The following is a 12,267-nucleotide window of genomic DNA, read 5'->3' as shown; positions in this document are numbered from 1 at the left end:
TGATAGATTATTATTCCCAGTGCTGTTATAATTTTTAAATATATTGTTGTGTTTAGATCATTTGTGATTTGCATATATATAAAAACCAGACAAAGTGAGAACTGGATACTGAAGTGTGACAAATTATACAAAACTTGTTGCTTTTTATGAGTGACCCAGTATGCTGGTTAAGACACAGTTATAACAGTTTTGAGCTCACAAAACAGAAGAATAAAAAACAATTTTGGTTGTTATATTTTAAATATTTATCATAGGTTCCATTGCAATTGCATTATTTCCATTCATAAAAACAGGACATCCTATCTATATAATAAGTGCGCTATAATGTAGAACTGATCATCAGAATGATGTAAGGAAGAAGGTGTTCCTATGAACTTCCCGCACTAATCAAGGGTCCTGTTGTAACCGACTTCTGCAGTTCCATTATAGTCCTGCAGGGGAAGTAGAGAGCCCTCTCACTGCAGTTTCTTCTTAGCCAGCTGGGCCAGTTCTCTGGCTTTCCTCCTCTTCAGCTTCTTCTTGAGGATGAGCAAATCGATGTAGACAATGTGATCCAGCACTGCAGAGGCACAGAGGAGCCCACCATGCAGAGCACCAGCTATCCCACAGCTGAACACATCTTGGCCTAGAGCACACAGATTCAAACGGGTGTGTTCAATAATCGCATCGATACAGTCAACCAGCAAAAGGGGAGTTGTTTGATATTAATAGTTACACTGAAAGGAAGCTGTCATATTTAAAGCATTATCTTAGTCATTACAAAACTCCCACTTCCTCCTCAACCTTTATTTAAACAGGCAGAACCACTGAGTGCGAGGAAGCCCTGATGACAATACAGTAACAGCCCACGCTGCTCAATGTCCACCAAAAGGGATTTTAAAAAGGGATTATCTCGTCTAATTTTACAGGCTTATGCAGATCGTCACACTTATGTATTCAAAAGCCAATTTCCCATAAGATGATGATTTTTAAGGAGCAAATAGTCTTTGGACTAAGTGCAGTTTGTTTTTCCTAAAGAACAGCTGGTTATTGAACCTAAGTAAGCTTAAGAGCATATTCTTTCCATTGCTGTGACAATAAATGTAATATTTCCTACAGTTTAAATCAAGTTTTATTGTTCTAGAAAACAGTTCAGCAATAATTTAAGATCAGTTTAAGTTTAATGTACAACATGTAAATCTACAAGTATTTATTTTTATTCATTTAGGCAACACTTTTGTGTATAAATATCATCCTGCAATAAATAAATAAACACACAACTCTGTGTTTCTGTTTCTAACTTTTACGTCTGAGTCATTTATGAAAATGAAAAGCGGTGATACATTAAAACCCTGTTAATGCTTATAAAGCAAATTATTAAACCAATAAAAACTGGTTTGATGTTTAGGTGATTCAAAATAATTTGATGACAGATATATAACCTTAGAAAAAATAAACTAATACAATACTGCTAGTCATCAGTTACTGGAAACATCTTCCCCTGCTGCTGTCACAGTGCTGCGCGCTGTCCTAAAGCCTGATTGATTTCAAACCACCAATCACTCAGATCACAAAGACGTATTCTTCAATTTCAGCATGAAATCCAAATTTTCATACCTGAGATGTAGAGGTTTTTGATGGGGGTATTGCACCTGTTTTTGGCCACAGCCTCAGCGTGGAAACGTGCCAGGTTGTGCTCAGAGGAGTACATAGCTCCACGCTGAGAACCCAGGTAGTGCATGTTGGTCAGTGGCGTCGCCACATCCTGGAAAACCAACTGGAAAAACAACACATGCAGATTTCACAAAGCCATTCCCATCTGGTGTTGAACAATGAGCATGTATACATTAATCAATGCCTTTTGACTTGTTTCTTTGTTGCAGCATTTTTAGTTCGTTTTGACTTACAGCAGAATCACATCTAAACATGACAGATCCTACCTTGTCTTTAATTTTAGGGAAGACGGTGCAGGCCCAGTCAAAGAGGTTCTTAGCAAATCTCATTTTGTAGTTGAAGTATTCGTCACCCCTTTTGCGCACAGTAGTGTCCTTCCATTCTTCAAACCATTCATAGTTAACCATAATGAGTATTGTCATGCAGGATTTTCCTGTAGGAATGAACAGCAAGTCACTGCAGTTCATTTGTGTTGGATCATATGAAACATGCAAAAGGATTTATTTTTTGTAGGAGTGCATCTTTAAAGATATATACTGTTACAAAGGTGGATGCTCATTAAACTGGGCAAATTCTGAGGTCAGCATATGTTCATGTAAGCCATGTGATCTAAAGCTCAGGCTTCAGTCTGCTCTCAATGCTCAGTTTCTCCCATTTTTTCCCCTCTTGGCTTTGTGTAGTATCAAACAGAGGGGATATCCTTATATAGTCATCCAGTCAGCCAATCAAAAGAAAGCTAACTTAAAGGGAGGGTGAAGGGAGCTAATAGACTGAATGGCAGCACCAAGGCCTGGTGAATCATGCAAAGCTCCTCTAGTAGAGTCTAGAGAGCATGAGGTAAAATAATATTCCTTTAAAATATATTTTATTAGGTCTCAACCCTATTTACATACCTTTTCTTTTAAAATACATTTCCACTGGAAACTGTAGAAAAAGGGGTAACAGTTATTATTGTATGTACCAGGATGTCTTATCTTTGCTTCTGGATCTTTAGAAGACGGCACTGTGATGAACATCATGGGGACATTATCAGGTGCTTGCTCTTTGCTCAATGCAAAGAAGTCATCCATCCTACAAAATAAATAAAAATGCAAACAACAATCGCCCAGACAGAGAAATCTGAGCTTTACTGGCTGTGTGGCCATATTTTTATATTTATACAGCACAACCTCACAACAACAAGGTGCTGTGTACTGTAAGGTAAAGTGTTGGTGAAAAACCCCCACCAATTAAGACACACACACACACACACAACAACACACACACACACACACACACACACACACACACACCCATCAGCAAGAAGTTTTTCCTTCCCAGCATCAGTGAGAAGGAGCCTCCAGAAGAACAAGCCTCAGAGACGGACAGCTTGGCTGTGACTGGTTGGGAGGTGAAAAGAAAGAAGAGAAAAGAACAAATCACAGCTATAAGCTATTTAGCTATAAGCTGTATATTAAATAGATCTTTAAGATCAATCTAGGAAAACAAGAAAGGACCTATAACTGAAAAAGTAACAGCATAAAGCATATATAGTATGTTTCTTTATGTAAAAAGTTCAGTACATTTTTAGCTGTCGTGTTTTTCTTTGTTTGGAAGTGTGGCTCGGTCTGTAAAAATGTGTGACCCTGGAGACGGGCTTGTGCAGAGGAGCTTTTCAGGTGTTTTCCTTACACTCTAACGCCCCCTTGTGGTTGATTTAATGCTGCCTCTGTCTTCTTTGTACTCACGACTTGTCCATATCATTGTCCTTGAACAGCCAGAAGTTGGTGGAAACGAGGCCCAGTTCCTCTTCAGTTCCATCAAAGCCAGAGAAGACCAATAATGACCCTCTGCCGTGTTTCATCATCTTCAGTCGCTCCTGAACGTCTGAAATATAGAAACATAAATTATTGCCCTGCATTGTCCTCACCTGCAGTTGTCGCCCTGGCCAGCTTTACCTCAGGATAAGTGAAGTTTCTCACCTGGTTTGGCTTGAATCTCAAGGGGTAGAAGTTTCTGGAATGTGGTGAAGATGCCACAGTCTGAAACAACCACAGGTGCATGGATTTCCACTTCCTTTTGACCTTTCTTGACCTTTACACCTGCCACATACACAAAATAATATAATCGTTGCTTGACAATATTCTATATCCTACCAGCCTTTCACTGATTAAAAAATGGACTGGATTCATTTCTCACCATAAGCAGCTCCCTGTTCATTAACCAGGATCTGGGAGACGGGGGCTCTCACCAGGCAGCTTCCTCCATATTTCTGAATGGTACGGATGATGTGGAACGGGATCTCACTGCCGCCACCTTTAGGGTAGTAGGCTCCTCGTTTGTAGTGATGAATCAGGAGGGCATTGATCAGGATGCTGGAGTCTTTTGGAGGTACACCTAAATGAACATGGAATAAGTGTTTTGTTACGTTGTTTCTTTATCTTTTTAAACTTGCTTATACTCCACAGTTGCAGTTGTTACAGTTTTACCTGATGTGGATGTAAACCATCTCCATCATTTTAAAGCTTCCATCCAATGTTTAACGTTACAAGTCATTGTTCAGTTCATAATGCAGTGATTTCAAGTATGTGTACAAAGCAGTGTGTCTGTTGTAATTTGGCTGGAGCGTGTTTTGTGCTGTGGTGATCTTTTTGAGTACACACCGTAGAAAAAGTAAGAAAAGATGATTTGGAGATCCTTGTTGCTGGTCAAGGTGTTCACAAAATCTGTTGCACATGTGCCAGAGAGGCGGAAAACTGGAGAGATGAGGTCTGCCATGCCTGACTTCAGCAGGAATAAAGACACCCACTGTGGGATCAGCTTCAGAGTTGCCAGATAGTGCGTCTTCTCAGCTGAGATCTGTTGGAGAACCAGGGAAGTTCGTAAGGTTAGATTTTTATAGCTTCTGTCAGACAGATGAGACTGAAATATGTGTAAATGATAAACAGCAGCACCTTCATGATTTTAAAGAACTTCTCAATGGCTTCTTTTTCATCAGGAAATTGCTTCATCAGGTGAGCTTTCATCTGAGTTTTCCCAGAGAAGATGGTGTACTCTCGTTTCTCGTTGCCCAGGCCGATCTTGACGGTGTCAAAGTGTTGATCGAGCTGGTGAAACTCCAGCTGGCCCTCTGAGATCTGGTCAAAGGCGATACGTAGCAGGCTGTTCTCATGGAGCTGACCGATGTAGTGCAGCCCTGGAGATGTAGGAAGAGAAAAAGAAGGATTTGGAGGACTGCAGGATTTTTGTTAGAAACATGATGGCATGCCTTCATCGGCACTTTCTTAACTGTTCAGAATGATGTCTTGAAGCATGCTTCTCTGTTAGAGGTTACTGGGGCAGAATTGCACCCTGACAGATTTGGCTTGACCAGGATTACCAGCTGCTATTGTCCAGTCATAGGCATGATGCTGACATGCATGTTGTCTGTAGTGAACATGAGCTTGTGGATATCAGTTTGTTTTTGTTTTATATGTATTAAATGGGTTGCCTGCCTCTCCTCCTTTTTTGCTTTTTATTTGTGGTTTTAATATTTTACAGCACCTTGAATGACTGTAGTGTTTGAAAGGTGAGATAAAAATAAACTTGCCATAGATTAGCATACCCTGCAAATAAGTGATACACTAGCATCTCTGCTAACACAGTTACATTAAGCTCCATTTAACATTCGGAGCCCCTCATCGTTTTCTCTTGTTTGGAGGACATAATGAAGCGATGCAGCCGCTCCACACATGCACATTCATGTCAGAGAGAGTGAAGCTGCAAGCATCATTACTGGAGATGTCTGCTGAATGTGAAAGTACAGCAAGGCAAATTCAGTTTCACAAAAGTCTGATAAAGCTTCTTTTGGATACTAATCACAGTGGATAGCTCCACATGTTTGATTTGGCACATTTTTACTTTTTTATAATAATGATAATATTGATAGATTATTGATTAAGATTAAGATAGTGTTTATTTGTCACATGCACAGTTATACACAGTACAATGCACAGTGAAATGTATTTTGTATCAATAGATTAACAGGAAAACAAACTATAAATTGGCTTGAGAATATCAGCTGATGATTAAAAAATGTAGTCTATTGGGGAGATTTATCAGCAGAAAATGAATGAAACCAGTTTCTTTGATTGGCAGCGTCTCAAAGTTAAATGTGCTTTCCTGCTTTGATTTATAACTGTAACAGTAACCTTACTGTGTTTGGGCTCTAATCACTTGCCTTGAGCTTGGTAAATTTTAATTGCAAAAACATTACTTCCTGCTTTTGATCACATGCTGAATCTGGGTTTGTGTGCCCCTGAAAGTGGGAAACCTAACATAAAGCTCATACTAATTATTTAGTAACCTTAAAAAGAGAAATTAGATATGAGACGCCTTACCAACATCAACTCAAGCCTTTCTCTATAAAAGTGTGGCAGCAGCCTCCAGCCTGGTCATGTTGCTCCAGCACCAGCACTTTCTTTCCTGCTTTGGCCAGCGTGGCTCCAGCCGTCAGTCCACCAATACCGCTGCCAATGACGATCACATCCAGGTTCTCGGGAACATTGTCAACACTGAAACCTGCAGAGAAGCCGGCGTTAACCCAGTAAAATTTATTCTGATTTACACTGTTATCATAAAGGTGCGTGATAAATGTTATCATGACCAAAATGTATTGCATAAATCTATGTTGCATAATACAGATTGAAGGTTGTGCTGCACACATCTGGTCATAAACACTGAATAGGTGCTTGTGTCTGTGTTTTCCCATTGGCAATAAAAGCAATCAGGATGAAAGACACATGAAAAGCAGTCACTGTATTTACTGATTGTTTTCTCATGTTTGAATTTATTTAGATAACCTTATCAGCAGTTATGACTACAGCAAATTCACTCCAAAAGTCTCCATATAATTTTAAGCCTGTGTTTATGTCTGCTCATTATGCTCATGGATGTTCACGGTGGGGGGGAAGGGAGACATCTCTTGAAAATGAACTCTCCGAGAGACTCATTAATATCAAGGAATGATAAAAATGGCAAAATGTGTGCATGTGGTGCAAAAGCTGTTACAAAACTTAATGTACTGAAGCTGTGTGCTGTATTTGGAGGGAGAGTATCTAACACACTAGTTTAGCATAAACTGGAAACAGCCTGACCACCGAAACACTAATGAACTTGTTTGTTTGCTGTGTACCAACAAGCAGAGGTATAATTATTGTAAAATGAACATTTTAATATTATTCACAGAGCAGAATCATTGATATCGTGTTGGTTTTGGACAATACGAACATACGTCTGTATTTTAAGAATGTCACAGGCTGAGAGGCACACTCTGAACATGCTGCCGGTCTGTCACAGGGCAAATAATCTTTACATAATTCATTTAATTATATTCATTAATTGGTTTATTATAATGGACTGTTTTGTTTGTTTGTTTTTGTTTGCTTTGTTGATTCTGGTGTAACTGTAAAAATATAGGTATAAGATGGATATAATCCCATTGTACACCCTGTATAATGACAATAAAGGCATTCTATTCTATTCTATTCTATTCTATTCTATTCTAATATATATTCTAATATATAGTTATTCATATTTCATTCATTCTTCCCGTGAGAACTGTTCACTGATTTTTTAAGTTATGCCACAATATTATGAATTGATATAATAAAAATCTAAATTTGTATATGATTATGTATGGTTTCATGATGTTCCCTCAGAGTCTCCAGGCTGGGCTGACTATGAATGAATCACCACTTTATTCTGATGCTGCATGCGACTCTTCATCTGCAATAATTTTACCTTGCTTGATGACCTTGTCGCGCTTCTTCTGATCAAACTCCCGCGGTCCAGGTGGTCTCAGTGAGTCGAGCGAGAAGGGGCTTGGTTTCCTGAACAGGTACCAGTATGAGCCACCTGCACATATCACCAGCCACACTAAGAGAATCAAGAGCCACATCTCAGAGACAGTCGAGTCCCGGCTTCTGGTGTGCAGCAGGGTTTACGCAGCAGCGATCTAAACAGTCGCTCCTTCATGAGGCACTTTTTATTGTGCTGAATACCAAAGGTCTGAGGAAGAGGGGCAAGAGACTGATATGTAGTATTCGTGTTATGACAAGCAGTAAAGATAAGAGATAAATGATAAAAGTGACAGATTATAATAATGATGATGTCTAGTTCCAGTTTTGCTGAGTCCTCATTTAGCGCACAGACAAAAACATCAAAAAATTTTTGAATGAGTCTGTATTCATTTGTTAAATGTTAAGAACACAGCTGTGTATGGAATCTGAATGCTAATTGTTTTACAGAATAAACGCTAATTATAATAACCCATTTTGTTGAGTATCGTAGGTCAGCGAGCTCCCAAGAAATCTGGATACAGACAGTTATAATTGCTCCTATCTGATAAGACAATTTAGATAACATTTTATTGAAGTCTTCTTGGACTTCATGTCCAGTTTTATGTTTGTACAACAGTCCATCTGAGCTACATTGCTTCACCAAGTTTGGACCCGCTGAATTTAAAAGTCAGACATCTTGAAGATAAAAGAAATTTAGTGTAATAAGCTGAAGGTAGGCCTGCTGTGCCTGCACCGTTCTCTTGAGAGGCTACATATGCATTATTAGTTGATGTAGTTTTCTTTACACACTGTCACATTACGTAATCCACTGATGAACTTTGCACTCAAGTTAAACGTTCGTTCAGTCGACTTTGAGCTGCACATTTAATCTACAGCCATAGATAGCATGAAACACAATGAAGCAACAAGCTGCTATGTTGGCCAATGGGAATCTGAAATTGAGACAGAAATCTAACATCAGTGCAAAGCTTAAGGTGGATACACGCGGAAATAACATCACATCTTCACGCCTTTGTTTAATGCTCGACCCTTGGTGTGCCTGTAGCCATGAGCAGGAGTGTTGGGGTAAAACAAAGAGTCAGTTCAAAGGTTCAACAACGGTATATAAAACTCACCTGGGTGTGCGTATTTCAGTTTCTTTCAGATTTCCAAACAGGTGGTAATTTAAAGGTAACGGTACATTTTGTTACTGCATACCAAAGCACTCACAGGAAAGCCCGCATACATCACAGCTATTCATGATTGCTCTAATCTGATAAGGCAATTAAGATAATACAGCATGGATGAGTTGTATTAGACTTCATATCATGTGTCCAGGTTTATGTCTTCACAGTTCTGACTCAGATATTAAGAAATGTCTCAGCATTAGAAATACAGGTAAGTTTAGTAACATATACCATAATAAAATTATAGATAACTACTCAAATGGTTCAATTATTATTTTGAATGTATAAGCAGGAGAGGATGGATGGATGGATGGATGGATCCATATTATTGTAGGGTCTTTACCCACAATACAAAGCGCCTTGAGGCGACAGTTTGTTGTGATTTGGCGCTATATAAATAAAATTGAATTGAATTGGAGTGATGGCCTAGGGGAGAAGAAGAGGGTTCGTCACTGAGAGGACCCTGGTTCAAATCCTCGGGCTGGCATCACTGTGGGTCCCTGAGCAAGCCCACCCCCCCAGGTTGCTCCCCGGGCGCCCTTTGGCTGCCCCCTGCTCCATGCTGTGCTGTGTGTACTATATACTCCATGTGTGTGATGGGTTAAATGCAGAGAATGAATTTCACTGCATGTAAAATGTATGTGACAAATAAAAGCTCTTTCTTCTCTTCTTCTCAGAATTGAAATGGATGGATGGATGGATGGATATTGAACATAATAAGGCAGCACAGTGTGTGATAACTAAGACAAACCCTGACCAGCTGGTGCTCTGGTGTTTCACCTGCTGTTGAATGATGTGCCTGTTAGAATAATGGCTGGCTCTAAAATGATGGTCTTCTCTGTGGAAACTTCACAGTGGACAGAGTTTCCCCTGCATCATGCTCACTGTCAGCTGCCACCTGAGCGGGTGGACGAGTGGCAGATGGATATTATATGAAGTACTTAAGAAGTCTGCAGTTCTCCCCAGATCCTGGAGCATTGGCTCTCTTCAGACTCTGGTGAAGACTCTACCTCAAGCTGAAGGTCCCCACAGCTGACTCATACACGCCTCACCCTTTTCTTTTGTTTAGACATACTGCCTGAGCTCATGCTTTAGTTACCAATCCAGTCAAATGGGGTGACATGCCATGAGTTACGTGATGGTTACCCATAGACTGCATATAAAAGACGAATGTAGCTGCTGTGATTTTTACTGTTAAATAGGTCAGTCACACATTATATGGTAATGATATCTATTGATTTAATGTTTGCTGGCAGTGCTCCACTTCTGTACTTTACAATCCAGATATTGATATAGTCAATATAAGGCATGTAGGGCAGTGTAGATCAGATTTCGGAGTAGGATCTGGATTTTGTGCTGCAGAATGAGCTTTTGTGATTTGTGTGTGTGGTGAATGGCTGCGGATAATGAATGGACCCTGACCAACATCTGCACCACTTACTGTACTACTGGACAGTTAGCTGAACACTTTGTCTAACAAGCTCTGTAGATTTAAGCTCTTTATTATTGCATCATGTTGAGCTCTTCACTTTTTTTATATTTTCTATTTAACTGAGGGCCTTCTTTGGTTTAATTTTTACTTTTCCAAGCTATGTTGTTCTGTGGTGTTGCTTTTATTTTATTGCACTAAGAAGCCATCTATTTCTGTCCGCAGCAGCTCCAGCATGTCTCTTTTGTATTATTGCTGTTTTGAAAAAAAAGCATTCAAAGTTGTGTTGAGCAGTTTTAATAAATTTTCAATTCAGTTTTATTTATATAGCTCAAAATCACAATAAACAGTCGCCTCAAGGTGCTTTATATTGTGGGTAAAGACCCTACAATAATACAGAGAAAACCCAACAGTCAAAACGACCCCCTATGAGCAGCACTTGGTGACAGTGGGAAGGAAAAACTCCCTTTAACAGGAAGAAACCTCCAGCAGAACCAGGCTCAGGGAGGGGCAGTCATCTGCTGAGGGGGGGCTGAGGGGAGAGACAGAGATTAATAACTAGTGATTAAATACAGAGTGAAGTATAAACAGAGTACAAAGAAGTGAATAAAAGAAACAGTGCATCATGGGAACCCCTCAGCAGCGTAGACCTATTACAGCACAACTAAGGGAGGGTTCAGGGTCACCTGATCCAGCCCTAACTATAAGCTTGATCATAAAGGAAAGTTTTAAGCCTAATCTTAAAATAGAGAGGGGGTTTTTGTTGATGCCTGCATTGAAAACATCACTAATTGGATGAAGAGCTCAAAATGGAAGTCAGGATAACGTGTGGAACCAGCTTAAAGACTTTGATACAGGAAGCAGCTCCGTGTCAACAGGCCTGTGTGACCTATTGTGCCACAGCAAAGAAATCCTATTAAGCATTAGACTAAGCAGTAGCGGCACTCCTGTGACTTTGCCCTGCTTTGCACAGTCACACAGGTGGTGTTGACTTACAGTCAGAGATGTTGGACACAAATCAGCACATGGTTATTGCTATTTAATATTAGCAGGAGTTCAATAAAAGTCAGATATGTTAATGTGGTGTATATCAATAATCAGAGCCACCAAGTCAGGTTGAAGCTTTGCACAGCTATTTGGATTTAATTACAAATAGACAAACATTTTTGCATCAACAGGTGCATACATAATCCAGTGATGGAATTATCCAAGTTTCAGTTTTCTTTTTACTTTACATTATATCCACAACAACTCTACAGGAATATTACAGTAATGTAACCAATTCTAAAAAACTGAGTGACTTTTCCTCGCATGTCTGTGTGCTATGTTATTATGCAGCCGCCCTTGTCTCCCTTGTAGGGGTTCTTGTCATCGGGAACGCCCTTAATCAGCGGATCATTTGGGGCCAGTCCCTCCACAAAGTTAATCGTGTCTGTACAGTTTGCGGTCACCTGTTATTTAGAGGAAAACAAAGATCAGGTATGAAGACGGAAGCAATTAAAGGCATTTAAAATACATCTCCCTTAAATGTTTCCCACTTTGTTTTAGTACAATCAGATTTGTTGTTGCAGCTAATTCTGTTAAAAGAAGAGTTTCTTCACTTACTGCTGTCCTAGGTGTGCTAACTTCCTTCTTCAACTGGTCTAGCTCCATTTTCAAGATTTCCTTATCTGACATATCCCGAGCCATCCTGGCTGTGAGAAGAAATCAAAAAGTGATATAATAGTCATAGTTTTCTCTAAATCCTCAGTTTAAAAAAAGATAGGAGAGTCTGTCTTTACCTGTTGAATGGCGGGATCCCCAACAGTCAGAGAAATGTGCTGGCTCCTAAGAGCTCATCAACTGTGTGCCTCACTGCGGTCCGATCGCTTCTGCTCCCTGACTGATCTGTGCTGCCCCACTGCTCTTCATCCCAGCTGATCCCCGATGCTGGCTATTGGACGAGGTTGGCACAGGATTGGGCCTGATGTCACCAATCCCTCATGATGAGATTAAACAATCAGAAGCCATGACCGCTGAACAGGAAGGAGGAGGGCAAGGAAACACAGATCCTTACAATTTGCTGACGCCACGGTGGAGAAAGTGAGACATACAAACACAAGTTCAGGAGAAGAGTTTTTTCCAGCACAGAGGAGCTCGTGGTGACCCCAAAGAGGTTTTAGCCAAAGGACAAAACTATTGTTTTTAAAAACTGTGTTAG

The 12,267-nt window shown here is 40.0% G+C and overlaps 2 protein-coding genes across 2 annotated transcripts; both read right to left on the bottom strand.

Moving 5' to 3' along the window:
• Positions 1–385: 385 nt before the first annotated feature.
• Positions 386–7,587, bottom strand: LOC115798662 (inactive all-trans-retinol 13,14-reductase). Its single transcript, XM_030755588.1, is given in 11 exon segments — positions 386–625; positions 1,597–1,756; positions 1,920–2,086; positions 2,615–2,724; positions 3,381–3,519; positions 3,615–3,734; positions 3,832–4,029; positions 4,296–4,491; positions 4,587–4,836; positions 6,018–6,192; positions 7,414–7,587. Coding segments are annotated over 11 exon segments (1,842 nt in total). The 5' UTR covers positions 7,571–7,587; the 3' UTR covers positions 386–455.
• A 3,591-nt stretch (positions 7,588–11,178) lies between these two features.
• On the bottom strand, positions 11,179–12,010 carry gngt2b (guanine nucleotide binding protein (G protein), gamma transducing activity polypeptide 2b). Its single transcript, XM_030754735.1, has 3 exons — positions 11,849–12,010; positions 11,673–11,761; positions 11,179–11,518 (listed from the first exon to the last, which is right to left on the bottom strand). The coding sequence occupies exons 2-3, from the start codon at positions 11,754–11,756 to the stop codon at positions 11,390–11,392; spliced, it is 213 nt and encodes a 70-aa protein (XP_030610595.1). The 5' UTR covers positions 11,757–11,761; positions 11,849–12,010; the 3' UTR covers positions 11,179–11,389.
• Between the last annotated feature and the right edge of the window lie 257 nt (positions 12,011–12,267).

Source organism: Archocentrus centrarchus, chromosome 19 (genome assembly GCF_007364275.1).
Source record: "Archocentrus centrarchus isolate MPI-CPG fArcCen1 chromosome 19, fArcCen1, whole genome shotgun sequence".
Taxonomy (NCBI): domain Eukaryota; kingdom Metazoa; phylum Chordata; class Actinopteri; order Cichliformes; family Cichlidae; genus Archocentrus; species Archocentrus centrarchus.
This window is presented reverse-complemented; position numbering and strand designations above follow the sequence as displayed.